We start from the raw sequence: 25,853 nt of genomic DNA, 5'->3' as shown, positions 1-25,853 counted from the left end.
ACTGTAAACGACCTGTAATCATCTGTAAATGGTGTGAGACACACTGAGGCCACCTACAGGGCAGCTGGGGAACAGCAGGGATCTGAAATCATACGAGACGTTAGTGAGTGAGAAGAACAAACGGACTTAAGATGGCTCGAAGTGATCAAAGTTGATCTAAAACAGAAGATAAATCCACTGATTCTTTGTAAAGTTCATCTGCTGCTCACATGAATCCATGAAAGATTTATTTCACTGAATGTTTCTTCAAAGCTCATTTCAACCTGTTGAAGTCATGAATGAAAGTGCAGACTGAGAGTGGATCACATGATGTTTGAGGTGTGTCATGTGACATGTTCAGTATTGTCACACATGTCTAGATTGTCCCTGATATCATAACTGCTCAAACACTGATGATTATATTTGAAGAATTATTCCTGATGGCAGCAAAGTTTGAATGGAGCTCTCTGTCTGTGCTGATTTGTCGCCCTCTGGAGGTCAAAGCACAAACCTACAGGGCAGCTGGGGAACAGCAGGGATCTGAAATCATACGAGATGTTAGTGAGAAGAACAAACGGACTTAAGATGGCTCGAAGTGATCAAAGTTGATCTAAAACAGAAGATAAATCCAAAGCAGCATCAGATGAATGTTACCATTTCCAGTTACGGTGCCCTTCATCTAATATGGAAATGTGTTGTTTTTTTTTGCCGTGTTGTTGTTCTTCCTATTGTGTTTAGGCCAGAGATGCTCTTCAAACAGCTGACAGACATGACCACATTACAAGAACATGGTGTGAGTCCGATTTGATATTCCAGTCAACGCTGAGAGACCTTAACCAGGAAGTCAGAGGTCAGCTGATGCTGCGAGCAGGAAGCGAACCAAGGGAAAGGTCCACTCTACTCAATCTCAAAGAAAATATGCTGGTATTTGTTGATGTTGATGGTACAATAAAAATATATAATATAATAAATAATAAAATATCATGTGATGATGAGATGTGTTGTTGGTGTTTGTATTTTCTGTAAATGTCTTTTTTAATGTAAATGCTTTGTTCCAGACGGACAGGGAATCAGTTGCTGTACGATGACATCATCTTGATGTTGACGAGGAGGGCGAGAAAAACTAGTTTTGTCCTGCAGATGGCGATCTTGCACCGTGTTCAGAGAGCCGACACTTTGATGGTGCTGCTCTACTCAGCTTACTTTAGCCTGGGTTGGACTCTGTATGAGCAGCTTCCACTCTGGTTTCACTCTTAAACACACTTGTTTGATTTCACTTGTAAAAGTTGAAGAATAAATATTTTATTACAAAATGATTTGTTGATGCATTTTTTTAGGGTCAAATATCTTGTTTGATTTGAGGAATGAACTGTTAGGGTGGAAAAAGTGAATCAGGTTAAAATAGTGGTGCTTTATATCAGTGAAGATGTATAATGTAATTTAAAATGTTGATGATGGGTTGTAGTGGGCTTGTACTTACAAAACTGCCTCATTTTATTGGAACGATCCACAGTTGCATCCATTCACGGATGACATCTGACATCATTTGACATCTGGTCTGAACACGTTTGTACACAAGATGCCTCAGTTCTGGATGTTCCCACAGACTCCTCTGTGCACCTAAAGGAAAGGTCAAAGGTCAGCAGCACATGTAGTTGGGACAATTCTTCAGTCGCACAAACTATACAATGATTTTCCTCCAATGACGACTTTTCACTTGCAGAAATGGTCCTGTGTGATTTCCAGGCTGTGATATAAAAACTAGTTCCTAATGGCAGCGACTCACTCAGTAAACATGTGTTTCCTTCACCAACCTCACACACAGATCCAATAAGATCAGGAAGTGGGCAGTATAGTACAATATGTGTTATTCTGTGCTGCACTGCCCAAACTAAAGATCTGCTGAAGTGTTGGAAATGATCCAGATGTTTATTTTGGACGATACAGCAGAAGATCAGACATGAAAGTGGAGATAACACAGAAGACCTGCAGCAAAGGTCAGAGGTCAGACTGGGCCCTGGATTCAACAATGAGCCAATGATCATCAAGCAGTGACTAAAGCAGAGCCCTGACGTTCTGACATTCATCACACAGTCAGAACAAATGTCTGCTGATGACTTCATCTCATGAAACGACTGATAGATGTCAGTTCATTGATCAGCTGAGCTGCTGATCTTCATCGTCACAGAAACATTCAGCTTGTTTCAATCAGGAAATAACTCCCACTACTCCCAGTTTGAACTGTTCCCACTCAAAATGCTGTGAGAACAATGATCATTGTAGAACTTCACAAACATCACGTGTTGTTTTCCACATGTAAGATCAGCAAACACACAGAAACTTCCTGTTGCCACACACGGCCTCTAAAATCTCTTCCACGCTTTCTGTCTGAAGTCCACTCTCTGTGTCGGATCCACAGGAAACAACAAGATCTTATTAACATGGTTTTCAATGTGTCTCCTTCCAAAAAGTCCAACCAATGAACAAATGTGTGTATTTGTGGAGGCCGAACAAAAGCATGACACATTTCTCTGTTTCTATAAACTGGAGTCAAACACAAACATGAAGAGTTTCACTGACAGACTCCAAAATGCCCCCACAGTGGATCAAAGGGAAATCCTACAGTGTGGCCAGAGACTCTTAATGGCTCCAACATCAACACATCCACAATGTTGGATCCAGTTCTGCCTCACAGAGTTACTAAGACACACCCTCTGCCAGCATCACAACAGCTCCACCTGCTTCACCTGCCTCCTCAGCATCTGTACACCTGAAGAGAAAAGAAAGGCTCCAACAGCTCAAATCTACAAAGGATTCATGAAGTTTCATCCAACAATAACATGTTTGCCTTCCACAGTGTGCTGTTAGACACCACTGTACCTCTGCCATTTCAAAAAGAGCAGCTTGGGAACATTTTGGCTCCAAACACTTTGTGTTTAAGTTCTTTGTTTTCTTTGTGAAGCCGACAACATCTGGAGCTTTGTGACTCATAGAAACATCATTTTGTTCTTTAGATGACAGCAGATTGGGACTGAATAATCAATCACTATCAAACCAATAAAGACAAACATGCTGATTTTACAGGAACTTTGTTGGAGAAGCTGCAAAGACATGAAACTGGTGGAGATCCCAAACCAGTTGATAGTGCTGGTTATTCCAAATAAAGCTGTTTCCCTTTGAGATGAAATGACTTTCTGTCCTGATATATAATAAAGATGTTGTTGTTTTTGAGCCCCTGTATTAAAAGTAGTTTAAAGTCAGCTTGAGTTTGATGTCTTTATGTCAAAGCTGCTCATGATGTTGAGCTGCTGATGGAATAAAAACAATATAAAAGCATGTAGTCCAGACTTAAATGTAGCCTGTTGTTAGCTGAGGTCCACACACAGTGTTTGACAGTGTAAAGTGTGTGAAAGGGCTGCTGGTGGAGCTCACTAGGATGAGCAGGTGACCATGTGCCACGAGGTGGAGAGCAGCTGGCCTGGCTTTGACCCGGGCCACGCCCCCTTTCTCTCTGCTTTGCTGTCACTTATCTTCACTGCTCTGTCCAATAAAGCTGAAAAAGGCCCCGAATCAAAGAAATCTGCTGCAGCCTCTGAAATGTCTTCTGTTTCCTTCCCGACGGCTTTTTCACCGTCAGCCCATCAGACAGTCCAGCAGCATTTATGATGATGTCATGATGTTGAAGAGGCTGCTACGGTGGCCTCCCGTGACCCCCAGCCTCATCACAGCTGAGATGCAGACATTTGAAAACATTCAGCAGACAACTGAATAACAGTCCAACACAACAGTCTGTGTGCAGACACACACTGACCTTTCATATAGTCAAACACAGCTGGTTGAGTCATTTCTCTGTGAGTCTAAAGTGAATCTAGTATTTGAAAGTCCACTTCCTGTATTTGTTGTTGAAGACTTCTTCAGCTTCTTCTCAAGGACATCAGCTGCTTGTTTGGCAGCAGAGGCAGTTAAGAAGCTTCCTGAAAAACACTGAACAGTGAGTTCACTGTGGCATATGACAGATTCAGCTTTCTGTGTGCAAATGTGTCTGTGTCGACCTTTCAAATGCTGTTGAATCCAAAACATCAGCGGCTCCTCGGCTGCTCACTTCATGCACTTCTGTCTGTGTGACAGTCCAATGACATCACAGCTGTTTCCAGCCCCAGTGTCTCAGGACTGGACACCTTTAAACATGTCGAGGATCAAACAGCGTCCAGCTAAACACACATGAAACTATCAGAGCTGACAATCATTCCAATAACATCTAATGGTTCATGTATGTAGACACAGGACTACAAGGAAATGGCTCTCAGCATCTGGCTGTGGGAACACATGAGTCCCTGTTTGTGTTCAGATTGTGTGCATGTTTTAGACGTGTGTCACATGTAGAAACACAACAATCCCACAATGACACACAGATGTGTTTGACACAGCTGTGCAGCTGTAAGTTGTTTCTAATGATTCATTGAAGCTCTTCTAACATTCTGGAGACGATCAGTACATGAATCTGTTCAACACGACAACAATTTGACTTCAGTGTGAACGTTTGCATTAAATAACCTTCTTCATCCAGCTGACAGCATCTTCATCCTATGATGTGAACAGTTCCTCCTGTTGATGACAAACCTCTGACAGGATCTGCTTGAGGAGCTTTTTCATGTGCAGCTCTCTGAGCTCAGGGCTGAGCTGCTGTTTCATCTTTAAGAGCTGCTGCCTCCTCGCCGGACTTGTTCTCCTCTTCTTCTCCTAATGACACCATTTCTGCTTCATATTAAATTCAATAAAGATGCTGACATGTATCTGTAGCAGCAACATCATTGAATCTAGAACAACTGGAGCCAAACCAGTGGCTCTGCTGGGATCACTGGTGAGCCAACACTTCCTTGTTGATGCAGATTTCAGGGCTTCCTTTTGCTCCTCCGTTATAACTGTTCTCTCTTCTCAACACATGATGACACAAAGGAATCAGCAGTGACAAAGATGATGCTGAAGAGAAGCACACACTTCACACATATAACAGAGCAGTGCAGTTACACACACCTCTGCTCGACATCAGGCCTCAAACAAAGACACAAAACACTAACTTGACTCTAAACAGAAGAAACGAGCAGCTGTTTCTGTTCTGTGCTTATTTATATTTGACACACATGCTTCTCTTTGTGCAAACACACATCGCACTATAAGGGTAACCTCGCACACAATGATTGGACAGCACAGTGATGATGCTGGGAGATCCTATACGCAGCAACACAGAAACACTGAGAACTTTAAACAATGATGGAAAGTGTTATAAATGACTTGTTGGCCTCTGATCTGTCACAAACAGCTGAAACGTGTCTCTCATGAGTCACATGAAGGTTTTTGACAGAAAGGACAAAAAGTAGCTGCAGTCAGTTTGTGTCATTTTTATATTTATTCATCTGGGAGAAAAATCTGAGGGACATTAAAATGTGTTTTCAACAGAGACAAGAACATGAATATAACAGAACAGGTAAATGAACATGTTTCAAGTAAACAGCTGGACTGATCAGGTCCAAACACAGAGTGATAAACTTGTCAAACAGCTGTCATATCTTTATATAGAAGCTCTTTATAAATGCTGCTCACTGCAGTCTGTTTACTAATAATGTCAAAGTGTTAGAAACACAGAAACATCAGAATGGTCTTTGTTCACAGAAACCTGTCTGGGATCCTTTGTTGTTCTTTTGATGCAGAGTTACATTATAAATATAAAGAGTTATTTCAGAGTCTCATCAGTTTTCCTGCATGTCTTTATTTAACACATCAGCAGGGCTGAAGCTCTCATGTTAAACACACACTGATCTATGGACACGTTCATGTGTTTCTAACAGAACCAGGCTGTTATCAGCCTGCACTAACATTATGTCACACACACTGAATGTAACAGTGACAGTTTACATCATCACACAATCAGCTGTGATTGTTTCACTGTCATCAAACGAGTCAACAGGAAGTAGAATCAATAGAAACCAATCATTTACTGACAGCATGTCTGATGGAAATAAGTGCAGATTATGTATGAAGTCTAACTGCACACAGTAACTGTGTTACAATAAGGACTTAACAGCGCCCTCTGCTGGAGTGTTTCAGTACTGCGTTAACTAGAATACACCACCTCCTCCTCACACCACCTGCTACAGCTCTACTCTTCTATGACTACAGTCATCCACAGCACTGATGTGAGGTCACATGGTTCATATGTAAGGAGCACAGCTGACCTCAGGTCAGTTTAATGACTGTGAGCAGCAGCTGTGTTATTGTCACTGTGACAGGGAGACACTCTCAGACACAGCGCTCATGTCAGCTTGTTCTCATGCAGGAGGATCAGGAGCTCCATGTTTGTCTTTCTGTTTGAATCATGATGTGTTTGTGCCATCAGAGTCTGTCATGAGTACTCAGGGTTTCACAGCAGCTCTTCTGGATGCTGACGAGGACTCCAACCTCATGTTTCACCTCTCTGAGCTTCTGATGTCTGTGAACACTCGTGTTTCTTCTCTGGGCTCATCTGGACAAAAACACCTTTCTGTGTTTGGCTCCACCCTCACTCTACACCTGAGCCACAGACCACACCCTCCACCTCAATATACACCACAGTTTTCTCTGCTGTGGAAATGAGATCAGGAGGAAATCATCATTATTATTATTTAATAAACGCTCACATTAATGTGGGCTTATTTGTTTCATATTAGAAACATTAGTTGAGTGTTTTTAGTATAAAATGGTCAAAGTCCCTCTTTTTGCTCCTCCCCTCACCTGTGGATGGGCGGTGCTGTTACCGTGGTGACAGCTTGGATGTGTTTCAGTCCTGCCTGGTTATCACTGCAGGAATCTTTCACATTTATTACAGGTAATAACTCTGATTTTTCTGTGTATTATGAACCAAATGTATCCTGATACACACAGAGATGGATGAGCAGAGGTTGTTTTTGCAGTTTATGTAGTTACTATGGACTTAATGCACACATATTATTAAAATTAGGGCTATAACAGTTGTATTGATGCATAGCAACTTGAAATGCTCCCACAAATGGCTCCACAGCATGTAAAAATATAACAAAAGCTCTGGCGGACTTGGTTCTGTGGTCAGTCTTAAAGGGTGAAGTTAAACTCTGTAATCTTCACTGTGTCACAGAGTTCAGTGAGTCCCGTTATTCACAGTATCAATCAGATCATCAGAGAACAGCTGATCAGCAATCAGTGGTGCCAACAGCGCCTCCTGTGGTGAGAGGATGCAATAATGCAATGTAGCATTTTTCCACTCAACACTTGCAGTCATGGAAACTGTCTGTTGGATCTGTGTGACGTTGCTTTCTTGGTTAGAGTTCCTCACAAATGTCCAGATGATTCTTCTAATGAGGCGTCGACCATGTTTGCAGCTCTTTGGAAGAAAACGTCGCCCTTTGCCATCCTTACTTTTCTTTGACTTCTTCAAATGCAGCTGAACTCCAGCTGGTATTTTCTTGGACTTTGCAGCTGTTTCTGGTCATCAGTTCATTCCTGCAAACCTCTGAAGCTGAACAACAATGATGCTGCATTGCTGGCTGATCCCAAAAGGTTGATTCTGTTCATCTGGACGTTTTCAGAAACGTTTGCTCACTGATCAGGTGACTTCTTCAGTCTCAGCTGACTGCAGCTTTACAAGCTTACAAACAGCACATTTGCACAATGACTGAAAGCAGCAGCACCTGATATATATGATACTAATATAATACATATACATATATAATCCATACTAATGATGAAGGAACTGAGCTCACAGTCCATTGTTCATTCAGTGAACTACTCAGTTTATTTTGGGCCTCAGAAATGCTCACTCTGTTTGTACATCACTGTCAGCAATAGACTCATTCTGCTGTGTGGACAGGAACACATGTGACATCACTTCCTGTTTGTTTGTGACTGAAGAAGTTTACAAGGAATCATTTAGAAGAGTTTCAAACATCAACTGATTGAATCCATGAATCTGAAAACGTGTTTGTGAGTGAAAGAGACAGACATGTACAGACTGAACTATCTGTTCAACAGTCAGAGTGTTTCTGTAACAGGAGACACTCTTTACACTCCACTCAGCACAGGGACACTGAGGAACCAGGAGTCCAGAACATAAACCCAGGATAAAGAGTTTGAGTGAATGTGGTGTTGAAGGTGTGGAGGTGGATCAGAGTGTCAGAGGAGACTCTGTAGAAGGACAGAGTGCCAGCAGGACAGTCCACATACACTGCTGCTCTGTTAGAGACAGAGAAGGAGGAGGAGGAGATGGATGTTTGTCTGTTATTGTGCCTGACATGACGAGGACCACCATCAGAGCAGAACAGACTCCAGGACTGATCATTGTTTCCAAACAAACAGTCATTACTGCGTCCTTTCCTTCTGATGCTTCTGTAACTCACTGATATATCAACGTCTCCTCTCCACTCGACCTCCCAGTAACAGCGACCAGTCAGACCATCTCTACACAGCAGCTGTTCATAATAATCAAATCTGTCTGGATGATCAGGATATGACTGAACCTCCTCCACATATGTCACCTTCCTGTTGTTGTCAGACAGTTGGAGCTCTGTGTTCACTGTGTTTGTGTCGATTGTGAGTTGACAGGAATCTGATGGAGAGAACAAACACAATCCAGCTGCAGTTATTGATCCATCATCTGTTCATTGATTGACACTTTGATGATGACTCCTGACATGATGAAGATGGTTGAATGTGTGCTGCTTTGTTTTCATGAATCCCATTAAAAACACACTTACACTTCCTCAGACCTGGTCTCAACCATCGGACTCCAGCAGGCTCCACCCTGAAAGGAGGAGGGGGGTCAGAGCAGCACAGTCAGCATGCACACATGGACATTACATGGCTCTCACACACACACTGTTACACACTGAGCTCAAAGCTCGGCTCCACTGTTTTATTCAAAGAAATCTACATTTATTTATCAGCACATTTAAAAACAGCTTGAGCCAAAGTGCTGCACAGAGTAGAGAGAAAATAGGAAACATACACAGTAATGACTATAAAGACTGGTCAGGATTGAAAGCTACAGAGTACAAATGTGTTTCCAACCGGCTTTTAAAAATGTCCAGTGTTGGTGACGACCTGATGTGAAGGGCGACTGTTCCAGAGTTTGGCTGCAGCCATCGATAAAGCTCACCTCTGTTTTTACGTCTAGTTCTGGTCAGAAGCTGCTTATCTGCAGACCTGAGGGCTCCACTTGGATTCTTTTGTTAAAGAGAGATAAGATGGAGCCAATCCATTCACAGATTTAAAGACAACCAGATCTGGAAGTGGATTCTACCACGTACTGGTAACCAGTGGAAAAAGCTGGTGATGGGTCGTCTAGCACAGACCCACCGCTGGAACCAGACAATTGATGAGGGAGAGAACTGTGACAGCGCCGTTCCTTCACTTGACCTCAGTCGCTCTCGTCTGCTCCCTCGTAACACTGCTCTTTATTGAGCTTACATGAATATGCACAAGTTCATTATGACGTCTTACACAGGTATGAACAAAGAGTACCAGTCTGTGCATAGTGTGTGTGTGTGTGCGTGCGTGCGTGCGTGCGTGCGTGCGTGTGTGTGTGTGTGCGCGCGCGTGTGTGTGTGTGTGTGAGTGTGTCTGTGTGTGTGTGTGTGTGTGTGTGAGTGTGAGTGTGTCTGTGTGTGTCTGTGTGTGTGTGTCTGTGTGTGTGTGTGTCTGTGTGTGTCTGTGTGTGTGTGTGTCTGTGTGTGTGTGTCTGTGTGTGTCTGTGTGTGTGTGTGTGTGTGTGTGTGTGTGTGTGTGTGAGTGTGAGTGTGTCTGTGTGTGTCTGTGTGTGTGTGTCTGTGTGTGTCTGTGTGTGTGTGTGTGTGTGTGTGTGTGTGTGTGTGAGTGTGAGTGTGTCTGTGTGTGTCTGTGTGTGTGTGTCTGTGTGTGTGTGTGTCTGTGTGTGTGCGTGTGTGTGTGTGCGTGTGCGTGTGCGTGTGTGTGTGCGTGTGTGTGTCTGTCTGTGTGTATGTGTGTGTGCGTGTCTGTGTGTGTGTGTGTCTGTGTGTGTGTCTGTGTGTGTGTGTGTCTGTGTGTGTGTGTGTCTGTGTGTGTGTGTGTGTGTGTGTGTCTGTGTGTGTGTGTGTCTGTGTGTGTGTGTGTTCCAGATGTGACCCTGTGACCCAAAGCGGGGAAACATTTCTCAATGAGTCAAAGTTCCAGCAGCGTTGCCCTGGAGTGTTTCTTTCTTTCCTGTGCCATGCTGGCTTCCTCCTTTCTATTGGGCAAACGCCGACATTCGTCCCAGCGCGCTGCGTTCACAACACTTCAAAAAAAGTTGTTTTTTTAAGTTGCTGCCCAGCGGGACATTATACGTATATAGATTTATACACACGTCAGTGGGATTTAAAGTTATTTTTCCACAGAGAGAGATCTCATATTAACTCTCACAGTGATGCGTAGGCGGCGGGATAAAAGAAAAGTCATGAACTCAATGCAGCCCAATTTAGTCTGCAGTCACATAGCGACACCTGTTCATCGGCAACAACAGTCCCCGGTAACCCGGACTAATTATAGGGTCGCACCGTAATTTGTGGCTCCATGTTTTATTTGCATCACTGCGTTTGCATTGCAGCAAACATGAACATTACATATATTTCAATATAATGTAAAAGCAGTCAAAACAACTAACATCAGAAACAGCTGATGTTATTTGTTATATGTCACGGTGTCATTTCCGCTTCTTTCTCCTGTAACAACAGCCCGGCGCCGTGAGCAGTCGCCTTTTTTGCGCTCGCTATCCCTGCACTTTCTACCATCTGCAAACGCCACGGTGTTCGTGTCGTCATGAAAGACATGAACATCGAGCGTAAAAACAAAGGAGACTGCTACCGGCTTTTTATCTGCCGATCGCCGTGCTACGGTTGCAAGAAAAAGAAGCAGAAATGACGTTCTCTACGCGTTGAGACGTTCCCCGTCCATCGGCTAAACGCTTGATTGAAACTTCAATGCGACAGTGACACCAAGTAGAATTATAAATGTCACATAGCCCCAAACATGTCTTTTTCAAAGCCTGCGGTGAAGAGAAAGGTTGGTGATGAGCACCGACAATTTCAGGAAAAGTGGGAAATGCAATATTTCTTTGTTGAGCACAGGGGCACCCCGACCTGTCTTATTTGCACAGAGAAAGTTGCGCTGCACAAGGAATACAATTTGAAACGTCATTACACAACTAGACATGCTGAGCTGGATGCAAAATACCAGGGAGACGAGAGAGCGAACCGGGTTGCCAGTCTTAAAACAGATCTACTGAGGCAGCAAGATTTCTCCAAGAAAGCAACCAAAGAGAATAATGCAGCAGTCGGAGCCACGTGGTTAGTGAGATGATTGCTAAAGCAGGGAAGCCATTCACAGAAGGTGGATTTGTCTAAAAGTGCATGTTGCAGGCTGCAAATATAGTCTGTCCGGGAAAGAAAGGTCAGTTTAGCAACATCAGCCTTTCTGCCAACACCGCAGCAGATCGCATTTCTGACCTGTCAAGTGACATTTATGACCAACTGTGTGAGAAAGCCAAATGTTTCAGTGTATACTCAGTCGCTCTTGATGAGACCACAGACATCACCGACACTGCCCAGCTCCCAATGTATGTCCGTGGTGTTGATGACAGTTTTGAAGTGATGGAGGAGCTGCTCACAGTAATTCCAATGCATGGCCAGACCACCGCTCAGCAGATATTTACAAGCTGTGTGATGCCATTGAGAATGTTGGTTTGCCATGGAAGAGGTTTGTTGGAATAACAACAGATGGAGCGCCATCAATGACAGGGAGGAAACATGGACTGGTGGCACAAAACAAACTGGAAGAGGAAGGCGTGGAGGAGGCCATTGCTCTGCACTGCATCATCCATCAGCAGGTCCTTTGCAGCAAATGCCTGAAGTTTGACAATGTGATGTCTATTGTTGTGAAATGCATCAACCAAATCAGATCCAGGGGCTTAAAGCACCGAAGGTTCTGTGCTTTTTTAGAGGAAATGGAGTCAGAATATGGGGATGTGCTCGACTTCACTGAGGTACGTTGGCTCAGCAGGGGAAATGTATTAAAGAGACTTTTTGAGTTGAGAGCAGAAGTGAAGCCTTCATGGAGAAGGATGGAGTTAGTGTTCCTGTGCTAACTGATCCCAAATGGCTCATGGACTCAGCTTTTCTTGTTGATATGACACATGAGCTTAATGTACTGAACAAGACGTTACAAGGCCAGGGGCAACTTGTCAGTGCTGCCTATGACAACGTGAGAGCATTCTCCACAAAACTGGCGCTCTGGAAAGCTCAGCTCTCTCAGACAAACCTTTGCCATTTCCCAGCATGCAAGGCACTCGTGGATGCAGGCACACCATTCAGTGCTGACGAGTATGTTGATGTCATTTTGAGGCTACAGGAGGAATTTGATCACAGATTTGCTGACTTCAAGACACACAGAGCCACCTTTCACATTTTTGCGGACCCCTTCTCCTTTGATGTGCAAGATGCCCCTTCTGTGCTTCAAATGCAGCTCTTTGAGCTGCAGTGCAACTCTGAACTCAAAGCAAAGTTGAGGGAGGTGAGTGGAAAAGCAGACAAGCTTGGACAATTTTTGAGAGACTTGAGCCCTAGTTTCCCTCGGCTTTCCCGAATGTTCAAGTGGACCATGTGCCTTTTTGGTAGCACATACTTGTGCCAAAAGCTCTTCTCCACTTTGAACTTCAATAAGTCCAAGTACAGGTCCAGACTTACGGATGATCATCTTCAAGACATACTGAGGGCCGCAACTGCTTCCTCCCTCAGGCCAAATCTGGCTCGGCTATGCGAGAGGAAACGCTGCCAGGTCTCTAGCAGCAAGGAGTAGGCAAGAGAAGCCATGTTCAGAAGAACAGTTCATTTTCTACAGTGTTCCATTCATGTTCAGAAGAAGGTTATAGAACTGTTAATACAGACATTTCAATCTAAATACAGCAGATATAGAAGACTGAAAGAAAAACACAAGTTCACTGACTAAAAACATCTTATTATTATTTTATTTATGTATTACAGATTGATTGATTTTCTTATTAATTCTTAATTTGTTTATTTATTTTTCATATTTTGTGTTAAAAAATAAAAATAAAGAGATTTGAGAGGATTGGAATTTTTTTAACCATGCCTTTCTTGTGGAAAACCTAATGCGGCCATGCCTCACCCAGACTCTGCCTGCAGCAGCCCCCAGCTAAATTGAGTTTGAGACCCCTGTCCTACACCATAAATCAGTAAGAGAGGGTACGACCTCTCTCATGGCCCCAAGTGGTGTGTGCAGGCCAGAGCACTCTGGAAGGCACACAGAGTCTTTACAGACTACTCAGGATCAAACCTCTATCATCATGCAATCGATTATACAACTCTAAGCATATATGAGTAAATATTTCTAAGCATAAATGACAATCAACAATATAAACCTTACAGCTGGTTTTAATGACAGAATTTATTTGTTTCTCAAACGAGAAAGAGCTATCGAGAAACACTCCTAAATCTTTAGTTCTGAACTTTTCCAGTGGGCCAAGGTCAACATTATCTGCTAATGCTAAATAGGCTGCCGTTATTAACTAATGCTAATTTGATGTGAATTAGCGTTATGCACTAATGCTAACACTTTTTAACAATGTGAGTAGCTAATGCTAACACTATTTCCCTTAACTTTATAACATTGTGAACGGCTAATGCTAACACTCTTTTCCCTAGCATTACAACATCTGAGCTGCTAATGCTAAGTAGGACGCCATTAGCACCTACGTCCATCCATCCATCCATCCATTCGCTTCCGCTTATCCTTTTCAGGGTCGCGGGGGGCGCTGGAGCCTATCCCAGCTGTCATAGGGCGAAAGGCGGGGTACACCCTGGACAGGTCGCCAGTCTGTCGCAGGGCTAACACACAGGGACAGACAACCATTCACACTCACATTCACTCGCACATTCACACCTAGTGGCAATTTGGATTATCCAATTAACCTATCCCCACAAGCTGCATGTCTTTGGACGGTGGGAGGAAGCCGGAGTACCCGGAGGGAACCCACGCAAACACGGGGAGAACATGCAAACTCCACACAGAAAGACCCCGGCCTGATGCTGGAATTGAACTCAGGACCTTCTTGCTGTGCGGCAACAGTGCTAACCATCGTGCCACCGTGCTGCCCACCTACGTCTAATTTAAGGCAAATACGCATTAGAACCTAATGCTCATATCGTTTTCCTTTGCTTTATAGCAATGTGAGCAGCTACTGCTAAATAGCATTAGCTAATAACCGCAGTCTAATTTAATGCAAGTTAGCATCATTTGCATTATAACGATGTGAGGAGTTAATGCTAAGTATGCTGCCATTAGTGGCTAATTCTAATTAGGGGTGAATAATTATTACAAGCTAATGCTAATATTGTTTTCTCTTCCCTTTTAACAATGTGAGCAGCTAGTGCTAGGTAGGCTGAAGCTAGCAGCTAATGCTAAAGCTAAAGATAATTTGATGTGAATTAGCATTACATTAGTGAGGAGTTAATGCTAAGTAGACTGCCATTAGCAGGTAATGCTAATTTAAGGTTAATAGGAATTGGCATCTAATGCTAATACCATATTTTCTTGCTTTAACCCTTTAAAACTGGTCAGAGTGGGCACACTCCGTTTTGCGCAACTATTTTTAAATCCCGGTAGCACTGTAACCACGTGAGCTAGCGCAATAATTTTTTTTGCATATGAAACCTGAGGAGTTGTACTTACATCTTATGCCATCAGCTTGTCCTAGGTTACAGTTTCCTTCCACATATGCTTAGGACTCATATTGCTCTGCTGGAAATAGTTTATTTTGATGCATATGCTGTTATTTTGCAAATTTGCAGTATAATATTTATTTTCGTTTTTCCTGCAGTATATAAAAATTGGTGTATTTCAAAAATAAAACTATGAAGGCACTCAAAATAAATTTCCTGAGGTGGGAAACTATTTTGTGCAACTTTTTTGTATTTACAGTTTTGAGGGATAAGCCTCTTAAATTTCTCTAACTAGAAATATATGTTAAAAAAACAAAAACGATTTTCAATTTTTTTGTAGTTTATTGCACTTTTTTGCAATTTATGTAATTACTATGCACTTAATACATACATATTATTAAAATTTAGGCTGTAATGGTTGTATTGATGTATAAGCAACTTGAAATGCTCCCAAAAATGGCTCTACAGCAGGTAGAAATATAATATAAGCTCTGGCGGACTTGGTTCTATGGTAGGTCTTAAAGGGTTAAATCAATATCAGTAGCTAATCCGATTGCTCAGTCTGACGTCAGGTGAAGTCATTTTTATGCATTTAAGAGCTGTGTTGAATTCAACATTACAAACTGAACATTAGAACTATCCTCTTCTCCAGGATTTTCCTGATTTAACATTTCAATATGACATTTCCAGCGCTTTGTTTTCTCTGCTCACAGACAAAACAGATACACGCATGTATATACAGCCCACGTCCAGCTCTGCATGCACTCCTGCTCCATTTCTATAGAGAATAAACAACGTAACACAATCATTCTCCATTGTTTTCAACTCAACCAGCTGCATTTAATGAAGGAGTTTGAATTTACTTTACAACAGCTGCTGTTGTTTCCTGTCTGCATTCATGTTCTTAACTGTACTCCACACATTCTGAACTGGTGTACCGTAATTGTCGGGCTATAAGCCGCTACTTTTTGCACAAGCTTTGAGCCCTGCGGCTTTTAGTCAGGTGCGGCTTTTCTATGGATTGTCCATGAGCGGATTTGTTTTGTTTGTTCCGCTGTTGTACGGCACTACGTTGCCTGGCGGAAGGATCGGGGTTCAAGAGTGGTATGTTGGTCACATGTCCATCCGTCAGGCAACGTAGTGCAGTACGAGGTAGCGCGAAAAACAAACTTCAAAGTAGCGCTACCCGTTCAGCTGGAGGCCTGGATGATGAGCGGCGATAAACTTGCAAAAAGCAAGTTATGCCCAACTCCACCATTGGATTCTGACAGCGTGGAAAAGTGTGAAAACATCCACGATCACCAACAGATTTCGAAGGGCTGAATGCTGCATGATGGAGAGGAGGACACCGCCACGGCCCTTCTGAGGGTGTTCGACTCTGACACTGACAACGAGGATTTCTTTGGTTTTGAAAGTGACAACGAAAGAAAGAAGCTGAGAGTGGATGACGAAGCCACCCTGAGCCTGTTTGTTTCCGACACTGGAGAAGAGGACTTTGGTGGTTTTAGTGCGCAGGAAGATGGTGGTGAATGACTGACTTTTCTTCTTGTTAAAGCCGTGTCACTGCACCTGAGCCTAAAAGGTAGTCCGAATCAATTGTTCTGGTGTGCTGTAGGTTATTGTTATGTACTACATTTGTTACTCATTTATGAAGCACAGTACATGTTTTGTACTTGTAATTACCGGTACTTGTACATATACCTAAAAAGTTATGCAAATATGTACCCATAACTTGTTTTTCAAAATATTAATAAAAGGGGTGTGTCTCCAAACAGCCATCTCTTTCCTGACAATTCGCTTTGTGCATATTCTCTTACATATGATAAGTCAACATTGAAACACCTGCGGCTTTTAGTCAGGTGCGGCTAATGTATGTACAAAACAGGATTTTCCCCTGATTTTAGCTTGTGCGGCTAATATTCAGGTGCGCTCTGTAGTCTGGGAAATACGGTAGTTCTTCCTAAAGTACTGCAGTATTCCTGCCAGTACATCCTTTTAGTTTTCCTAACTGTTTCCTCTGATGCTCGTTGCTATTCTTTCCTCAATGCAAATTCATGCTAAGCTCCTTCATATCCATCCCTGTTTCTAAACCTGTAATAATTGCTTTAATGTGTCTTTGGCCTAATTATGAGTCTGTCCATATGTTTGTAGTTCCCCACTTGCTTTGGTTTCTTAGCTCTGATTCTCTCAAATTTATCCTTGAAATCATTTACTGGCATTTCTCCCTCTCACTCCCACTATCCCCAGAACACCAGAGTATTCATCTCCTGGTTTATCCTATGGCCTCTTTGCATTTTCTCCAATCATCCCTGTTTCTAGAGTCTCACCCCATCTGCAGGCAGTCCAAGAGAAACTGCCTCTGCCATTTTCTTCTTCTTAATCTTTGATTTTTCTCTTCACTTTCTCCATTGGGTCTTCTTAGACGCACTTTCCAGAAAGCAGCAACATTTTTTGTGCCCCATTTTTCAAATTGTGCATCTTACTTCAGCTTAATGTGTTTCCTGTTTTGTTTTTACACAGGTCATGTAAAAGAAATCCTACCAGAGACTCGACAAAGCTGAACTGAAAGACAGCACAGGCAATAAATCAGAGCACCACAAAACTTAAGCTCATGGTCCATAGAAGCTGGGCTCTACAGGTGTACCAGGACAAGCTTAGTGTAAGTCCCTCGAAAAAGTTTCACTTGTGCTGTTTCGGTGTAAATTACTGGTTTGTTTGAACAATTTCATCAGCTGAACCATAAATACTCCAAAACAATTTCTTTGTGACTCAGTGTGATTTTTCATTTTGTAATATTAGCATGTCAAACTCTACATTCTCTACACAGATGAGAAATGAAGTGTATTTAATAATAAAAGTTATCTCTCAGAGACAAAGTTAGTGTCTCATTCAGGTCTGTATCTGAGTAGCCTCAGACACATGCAGTGCTCATATTTTCTGTTTTGTGTGTCACTCAGACCTCTTCCTGACAGGGGCAGCAATTTCATTTAAAGTCCCATTCACTGATACAGGCTGCTGGAGCTCCAACCAGGAGGGTACACACATGATCCAGGGAAAAAAATTATATATGGTCTCTTAGATAAATATTAAGAGGTCCTGTGTTTTACTAAAAAATCAAAGTAGTAAAACACAGGACCTTTGGGTTAGATATAAGGTGATTTGACAAATCATGTCTGTTGTAAATGAGTAAGCCATTTATCGACCTGACTCAGGTTTTAAATCATCATCAGAAAAGACTGAATCCTGACCTGAGAATTGTACACTTTGGACTCTCCACTGCAGAAAATAGAAGCTTCAGTCCTGAATCCTGCAGGTTGTTGTTACCCAGATCCAGCTCTGTCAGACGGGAGGACTGGGAGCTCAGGACTGAGGACAGAGCTTCACAGCTTCTGTCTGACAGGTTACAGCCACTCAGTCTGAAGAAAGGATGACAAGAAGACATGAAACACTTGTGTTAAAGTATATTCATGGTGCCATGAGGAGCTACTGCATTTACAATATTTCAACACTGTTTCAGGACATGCTGGAATCCTTATTGCCTCATGTTACAAAAGACAAATGTGGCAGTTTACTGTGACTTGCATGGATTCATTAAAAAAACAAAACATAAACACTGTTAATTTTTTCCAAATGAAATTGATTAAATGATGTTAATTGATGAAAAAAAAAATCGATATTGCTTGATCTGACCTCAGCGTTTCCAGTTTGCAGTATTGACTCTTCATCCCAGCAGACAGAAGCTTCACTCCTGAATCCTGCAGGTTGTTGTTACCCAGGTCCAGCTCTGTCAGATGGGAGGACTGGGAGCTCAGGACTGAGGACAGAGCTTCACAGCTTCTGTCTGACAGGTTACAGCCACTCAGTCTGAAATCAAGGTGGAAGGGAGACAAGATCAACCAAACAAATCAGAGCTTTATTGCTTTTTTATTGTTTTTAAGCAGAAATCAGTGAGGTGCTGGTAGATTCTGTTCTTTTGGTTTATTACCCAACAACACACACATACACTAATATTTGTGACTTTTGTAATAGTAGCATTTACAATGCAAAGCAACAGCGATCACAGATTGAAGGGGCCTGAATAAAACTACAATGCAGTGATTTTTAAGATGACCTGTTCTTCCAATTTCCAACAACAGATTTCTCCAACCTTACAGTTAAAAATAATTCTTTATCTCATACTGAATCTTGGTGCAACTCCCCCCAGTTTATTAAAATGAAGAGGTACTGAAGTTGCTGTAAGTGATGTGTGATGCCACTGATTTCCTTTCTGATCCAATACAAAGTAAAATTCAGGCTGGTATCTGCGATACTGATGAAAACTATTCCTTCAGAATCAATACAAGACATCATAAGAAAATATGATGTTTTGTATAACATAAAAAGCCTGAATTTTAAAATATTCAGTTAATAATCAAAAACAGATGTGACTGAAAATAATAAAACTGAGAAACATTTTATGGCCATTCGATCCTTTTACAACCATTGCAAGAGCTTGGTTGGCATAGCCGGCAATACGTTGGATAGTAATAAGTCCGGTGGGTGATGGGCTCCACCAGGGCTGCCCTTTGTCACCGATTCTGTTCATAAATTTTATGTTTAAAGGCTGTATCAAAAGTTCATTCAAGTTACAATATTGTGGTCAAAAGTTCTCCTTTTTTCTTTTATACTATACAACTACGCTGGCTCGTGGTTTTAGGACATGGATCTGTCATGGAAGAAATCTATGACCACTTTTAATCAACATTTTAAAAATAAACATGGTCACAGATTTACTCACAGAGCCTTGTTGGAGGCTTTGACCACTGGCAGCAGCCTCAGAAGAGCCTTCTCTGAAGCAGAGTATTTCTTCAGGTCAAACACATCCAGATCTTCTTCTGATGACAGTAAGATGAAGACCAGAGCTGACCACTGAGCAGGAGACAGTTTATCTGTGGAGAGACTTCCTGATCTCAGGGACTGTTGGATCTCCTCCACTAGAGAACGATCATCCAGTTCATTCAGACAGTGGATCAGATTGATGCTTTTCTCTGCAGACAGATTCTCACTGAGCTTCTTCTTGATGTACTGGACTGTTTCCTGATTGGTCTGTGAGCTACTTCCTGTCTGTGTCAGCAGACCTCGTAGGAGAGTCTGATTGGTCTGCAGTGAAAGACCCAGGAGGAAGCGGAGGAACAAGTCCAGGTGTCCATTTGGACTCTGTAAGGCCTTGTTCACAGCACTCTGGTGGAGAGATTGAAGTTTTAGTTTGTTAAATAGTTTAGACCATGTAGAGGTTGTTTGTTGTTGTTCCAGCAGATTGAGTCCAGAGTTGATGAAGGTCAGATGGACATGAAGAGCAGCCAGAAACTCCTGAACACTCAGATGGATGAAGCAGAACACCTTGTTCTGGTACAGTCCGCTCTCCTCTTTAAAGATCTGTGTGAACACTCCTGAGTACACTGAGGCTGCTCTGATATCGATGCCACACTCTGTCAGGTCTGATTCATAGAAGATCAGGTTTCCTTTCTGCAGCTGATCAAAAGCCAGTTTTCCCAGAGACTCCATCATCTTCCTGCTCTCTGGACTCCAGTGTGGATCTGTCTCAGCTCCTCCATCATACTTGACCTTCTTCACTTTGGCCTGAACCACCAGGAAGTGGATGTACATCTCAGTCAGGGTGTTGGGCAGCTGTCCTCCCTCTCTGGTTTCCAGCACATCCTCCAGAACTGTAGCAGTGATCCAGCAGAAGACTGGGATGTGGCACATGATGTGGAGGCTTCGTGATGTCTTGATGTGGGAGATGATCCTGCTGGCCTGCTTCTTATCTCTGAATCTCTTCCTGAAGTACTCCTCCTTCTGTGGGTCAGTGAACCCTCTGACCTCTGTCACCATGCCAACACAGTCAGGAGGGATCTGATTGGCTGCTGCAGGTCGTGTGGTTATCCAGAGGCGAGCAGAGGGAAGCAGTTTCCCCCTGATGAGGTTTATCAGCAGCACATCCACTGAGGTGGACTTTCTAGGGTCAGTTAGGATTGTAGTTTTGTGGAAGTCCAGAGGAAGTCGACACTCATCCAGACCATCAAAGATGAACACAACCTGGAAGTCTTCAAAGCTGCAGATTCCTGCTTCTTTGGTTTCAGTAAAGAAGTGATGAACAAGTCCCACCAAGCTGAACTTTTCCTCTTTCAGCACATTCAGCTCTCTGAAAGTGAATGGAAATATGAACTGGATGTCCTGGTTGGCTTTGTCTTCAGCCCAGTCCAGGCTGTATTTCTGTGTTAAGACTGTTTTCCCAATGCCAGCCACTCCCTTTGTCAGCACTGTTCTGATTGGTTCATCTCTTCCAGGTGAGGCTTTAAAGATGTCTTCTTGTCTGATGGTTGTTTCTGGTCTGTCTGGTTTCCTGGATGCTGTTTCAATCTGTCTGACCTCATGTTCATCATTGACCTCTGCAGTCCCTCCCTCTGTGATGTAGAGCTCTGTGTAGATCTGATTCAGGAGGGTTGGGTTTCCTGCTTTAGCGATGCCCTCAAACACACACTGGAACTTCTTCTTCAGCTTAGGCTTAAGGTTACGATGACAAACTGCAGCTTGAAGTTCTGAATGAGAAGAAAAATAAACACTCAATTCCAAAAAGAACTAATCTTTAAAACATGTTGCTCCATCTTCCATCTCTGGAAAATGTTCATTTATCCAGCAGCTTAAATCTTTAGATAAATCCTCTTACGTCTCTGCAGATGGTCAGCCAGCTCCTCCTGCTTCATTCTCCTCAGGAAGTCCACTGTGATCTTCACAAATGCCTCTCTGCTGCTGCTCCTCTGACTCTCTAAGCATTCTGGGTAATCTGGACTCAGAACCTTCTGGATCTTCTTCAGCTCGTTCTTCACAAAAGTGATGATGTTGTCCTCCAGCAGCTGGAACAGAATATTTATGAATGAGCCAATCAGACTGAAATCATGGAGCCAAACATCAGATCCATGTTGGACACACTGACGATCCACTGGTCTACAAAGAGCAGCATGGAGATGACTGTGAACAGAACAGATGTAACAGTAGTTGTTGTACATGTACAGACCATAAATATGGAGTCCAGCTGTGTTTGATGCTGCTGGGCAGACTGACCACTGGGAACCTCTGAGCTCTGCTGCTCCACTCTGTGGAGGAACCATGAAGGATTAGATCAACACAGGATAAAGATCCAGGAGTTTCTGCTCAAATAACTTCATCTGAATCAAGTCTGTCAAGTTTTAAACTCTCAGATTGTGAACATATCAGTAATTTTCAGTCTGTTTTCATGGACGTCCTTTCAGTGGTGATGTCAGGGATGATTTTGAAGAAGCTCATCAAACTGAACCATCAGCAGATCACTGCTCCAAAACCAGAACATGATCCGAGTCTCCCTCCACCACCAGAACACCAGCTTTACTAACGTGGTAGATCAGTGTAGTACAGATCAATAACTGATGAGTCATTTGATCAAAATCACTGAGTGCTTCACGTCTGACCCTCTGATGCTTCTGTAGACATTTTGCATATTTAATGAATGTCTGACAGTTTTACATTCATTCTATGAACACAGTGGAAATGTTGTGTTATAGTCTCCATGTTGTTTCCAGCATCATAAATTCTTCAGTTCAGAAAATTAGATTCTTTCTTCACAGCTGAAAAACAACAACATTTATTCTCTATTGAAATCTGCATCGTCCACTCCAAAGGTCACAATCTGAAGGTAACATCTGGTTTTGTTCCCTGTGGTTAACTCTGAGCATCAGTATGGTGGGATTTATCCACTACATCCACACCACTGTGGTTCAGTGTTGTCCTGATGGAGTAACAGCAGCCAGTATGATCCAGGCTTTAGCTGCTGGGTCTCTGTGTGACCTCTCAGACTGTTTAACAGATCAGACACAAAGAGAATCAGAGCAGCTCTGTTCTTTAAAGACAAACATGAACCCACTCAGGTCACACTTTCCCCACAGATATGAGCATCACTGTCCTCAAACAGCAAATGACCAAGTCGAACATTTGGATCTTTTCTCTTTCATTGTTTTCTTTTTAATGAATCTTTGTAACAATCTGAGGATGTTTCAGGTCATATTTATCCAGGAAACACAAACATGTAAAGGAGTCATCACAGCTCTCTGACCTCGTTGCTCCAGGTTCACCACTGAAGTCTGGATTTTCTTCTTTGGACCAGTCACTCCTCACAGACGGACAGCTGGACCCTGCAGACTGTGACCTCTGACCTCTGCAGACACAAACATGATTGAAGCAGCTGTGATCACACAGACTGCAGATAATGCAGCTGTTTCCTGTCAGTAACATCCTCTTAGATTAGAGTTCAGCTTTTTACAGGAAAACTGGACAAAACTGATTTTTGTTACAAACTCATTTTCATTTCCTCTCAGCTCACAAACACAGTCAGACAATCAACCAGAGTCAACACTGATTATAATGTCAGTGCAGAATTATTTCTGTTACTCAGTGAGTTCAGCTCTCTGACCTCGTTGCTCCAGGTTCACCACTGAAGGCTGGAGGTTGACGTTTGGACCAGTCACTCCTCACAGACGGACAGCTGGACCCTGCAGACTCTGCTCTGTCCTCCTCTTCCTCCATCATCATCTTCAGTCAGTCTGAGAGGTAAACCACAAACACTCAGTGAGTTCACATTAACAGGAGGAACTGAGTTACAGTCGCTGACCTCTGACCTGTCATGTGACCATGAAACCAGGTCAATATGTCTGTAGGTTCAGTCATCCAGGTCATGTGATCTAAGGAGCTTGGAGAGAAAAGAGACGTCTTTAAGTTTCTGGAAGACGTTTCATCTGAGAAGCTTCTTCAGCTCTAAAACCAAACGGTGGAGAGTCCCAGATATTTAAACCTGAGAGGGAAAGAAAGCATGTCGCTGACCCACCACTGATGTTATTTCAAGGAGGAAACTGAGAGCCTTTGCACCAGGAGCACAAACATCAGCTCCAGCAATGATCCACTGATGTGTTTTTATTCCATGTATGAATGTTGTTATTGACAGAGATGACGTTTGTGTGTCAGTGATGCAGTGACTGTTGTTGTTACCTGTACAGGCTGGTTAGACTCTATGAAACAGATCATACAGATCTCTGCATGTTAGAAGAGACTATTAAAGGTCATGAATGAGACAAAGGCAGGGAGGCGTCCTTTACAGCTAAACAGCAGAGTGAGAGAACAGCCAGCACCTCTACATTTATCACATTATACAGCACATGTATGATACTGACAGGGATGAGAAGAATTTAGTGATTCTGATCCCATCATTGATATTACTTATTGATTCTCAGTAGCTCTGCTCTGACAGTCACCACCATCACTGAGCAGCATATCAAAGACATTTGTGCACATTAACTGCATGTTGTGGCTCAAATGTTTGTGCATGTTGGAGGCATTTCCTCTTTGTTGTGATCAGTGTTGGTCATTACTCAAAACAGTCATTATTACACATATTACACAGAACACTTTAATTAAAAGTAATGGAGTACGTTACTTCATTACTCCTCATAACATTACTTTGATGTTACTGTGTAAAATGAACAAATGAGCATGTAACAACATAAAGCTGAGGTACAGCCCCACACACCAACACAGATCCTGATGAGGTCACGTGATGTTTCTCTGAGTGTTTATGAACACAAATCAAAGATGAAACAGCACAAAGACACTTCAAAGTGATTCTACTGTAGAAACATGAACAGGTAGAAACCTGCAGCCTGACTGCTCATCACTTTGTTACCTGTTCAAGTTCAGCAGCAGCAGCTCACTTTATCACGGTGCTGGTCTGGGGTCAGTGTTTACTCAGCTTTAACTAGTGATGTGACGTTCTGTATCGAGGCTTCGAAGCGTGTGTCGAGTAATGGAGGGGGCGTTTCCGCGAAGCGCGTATCGAGGCTTGCTTCATTTATGGGAGGAGCTGAAAATGATGACGTCCGAAGCCTCGCTGCCCGGCTGTACCACGTGACTGGTTCAGGAAGCGGTTCGAACTTTGCCGCGAGCTATGACAGCGATATAAACCCCTCAGACAAAATGTGGGCGTTTGATGGAGAGTTGCGGTTAGTGAGAGTTAGAGACAGTTTAGAAAAAAAAAATCGCCTACGACCTGCCACAGTGGAGAAACTGTTTCTTTTTAACAAAAACCAATGATGTGTCCCCTAAACACTAATCACTGTCCTTGCCTCAATGTTACAAAAGCACAACCACTGTCCACACCTCACCTCACAGTATATGATCATTTCCATTTTAGGCATTTCCAAATAATCATGTTCCATACTGCCAGCATAAATATACACAGTACACTGCATCACTACAATATACATGTTTTACACACTCCTTTTGTTGTTGACATTTACAGGCTGTGTGCAAAAAGGCCACACTCTTCAAATTCATGCCAACTAATATTTTTACGTCCAGTAGGTGTCCTACTAGAGCAAATGAAGCTTCAAGAAGCTTCGCGTTGGGGTGAACCAATTGGATGAAAAGCTTCAGTGCTTCATGAGGCTTCATCTGCCCATCACTAGCTTTAACCTCACTCTGGGTTCTTGGCTAGCCTAGCTTTAGCTTAGTGTTAGCATGCTGTGTGCTAGCTCAGCGTCAGAGCTCTGCAGGTGTCTCGTGTGTAAATATTAATCACAGTGAGAGTAAAGGAGGTAAAGGGCTGTGACGTCATCACGTACGCTGCGTCCTCTGTGGGCTCTGAGTGAACTCAAAGTACAAACTACAAGTACACAAACACGAACGTAGCTCAGAGTGGCGGACACACTCGGCCTCGTTGGTCCAGCTGTGAGTCCGTTACCGTGAACTATGGAGCGGCAGATTTGTGCTGAACTAAGCTGCACACAGCTGATGTTAGCCAGGAAACATTACACACTGACTTTAATGGAGAGACCGGAAATACAAACACACACAGTTTGTTGTGTGAAGAAATCAAACACGAGCTGAACAAACAGTAAAGTTCCTAAAGACAAACTGTTAAAGGAGGAAACAAAGCAAACTTACAGTTTCTTCACACACCAACAACAAGCTCCACTCCACACCTGGACACTAAACACGGACACACAGGTGAGCTGCTTCCTGGAAGGAGGCGGGGCTCCACCTGAAACTCAGCACAGGTGGGAGGGGCTCAGCTCT

General features: G+C 42.9%; 3 protein-coding genes across 4 annotated transcripts in view; 2 read left to right on the top strand and 1 right to left on the bottom strand.

Annotated features, from left to right (window-relative positions):
• LOC309702381 (uncharacterized protein) overlaps window positions 1-1,235 on the top strand; it is a 29,139-nt gene extending 27,904 nt beyond the window's left edge. For both annotated transcript variants that reach the window (XM_082527094.1, XM_082527093.1), the window contains exons 2-3: window positions 718-903; window positions 1,038-1,235. In XM_082527094.1, the coding sequence (XP_082383220.1) occupies window positions 718-903; window positions 1,038-1,067 (216 nt within the window). In that variant the 3' untranslated portion in view covers window positions 1,068-1,235. The remainder of the gene's footprint in view (window positions 1-717; window positions 904-1,037) is intronic.
• A 6,364-nt stretch (window positions 1,236-7,599) lies between these two features.
• On the bottom strand, window positions 7,600-25,773 carry LOC309702405 (protein NLRC3-like). Its single transcript, XM_082527123.1, has 10 exons — window positions 25,722-25,773; window positions 23,200-23,329; window positions 22,843-22,944; window positions 21,772-21,850; window positions 21,424-21,610; window positions 19,495-21,295; window positions 18,408-18,581; window positions 17,966-18,133; window positions 8,742-8,788; window positions 7,600-8,593 (listed from the first exon to the last, which is right to left on the bottom strand). The coding sequence occupies exons 2-10, from the start codon at window positions 23,316-23,318 to the stop codon at window positions 8,061-8,063; spliced, it is 3,210 nt and encodes a 1,069-aa protein (XP_082383249.1). The 5' UTR covers window positions 23,319-23,329; window positions 25,722-25,773; the 3' UTR covers window positions 7,600-8,060.
• LOC309702169 (protein NLRC3-like) overlaps window positions 9,637-25,853 on the top strand; it is a 169,338-nt gene continuing 153,121 nt past the window's right edge. Inside the window, exon 1 of the mRNA XM_082526634.1 lies at window positions 9,637-9,942. The gene's annotated coding sequence lies outside the window, so the exon portion shown is untranslated. The remainder of the gene's footprint in view (window positions 9,943-25,853) is intronic.

This window comes from Aulonocara stuartgranti, assembly GCF_965226115.1.
Source record: "Aulonocara stuartgranti genome assembly, chromosome: 3".
Lineage (NCBI taxonomy): Eukaryota > Metazoa > Chordata > Actinopteri > Cichliformes > Cichlidae > Aulonocara > Aulonocara stuartgranti.
This window is presented reverse-complemented; position numbering and strand designations above follow the sequence as displayed.

Bases quoted from the DNA above. Each gene is read 5' to 3' on its own strand.
- LOC309702405 (XM_082527123.1), bottom strand. From the start codon at position 23,318: ATGATGATGGAGGAAGAGGAGGACAGAGCAGAGTCTGCAGGGTCCAGC. The intron at 21,851-22,842 runs GTCAGAGAGCTG...GTTCCTCCACAG, and splicing joins GGTGAACCTGGAGCAACGAG to AGTGGAGCAGCAGAGCTCAG. The intron at 8,789-17,965 runs GTCAGGATTCAG...TCCTCCTTTCAG, and splicing joins CCAAAGTGTACAATTCTCAG to GGTGGAGCCTGCTGGAGTCC.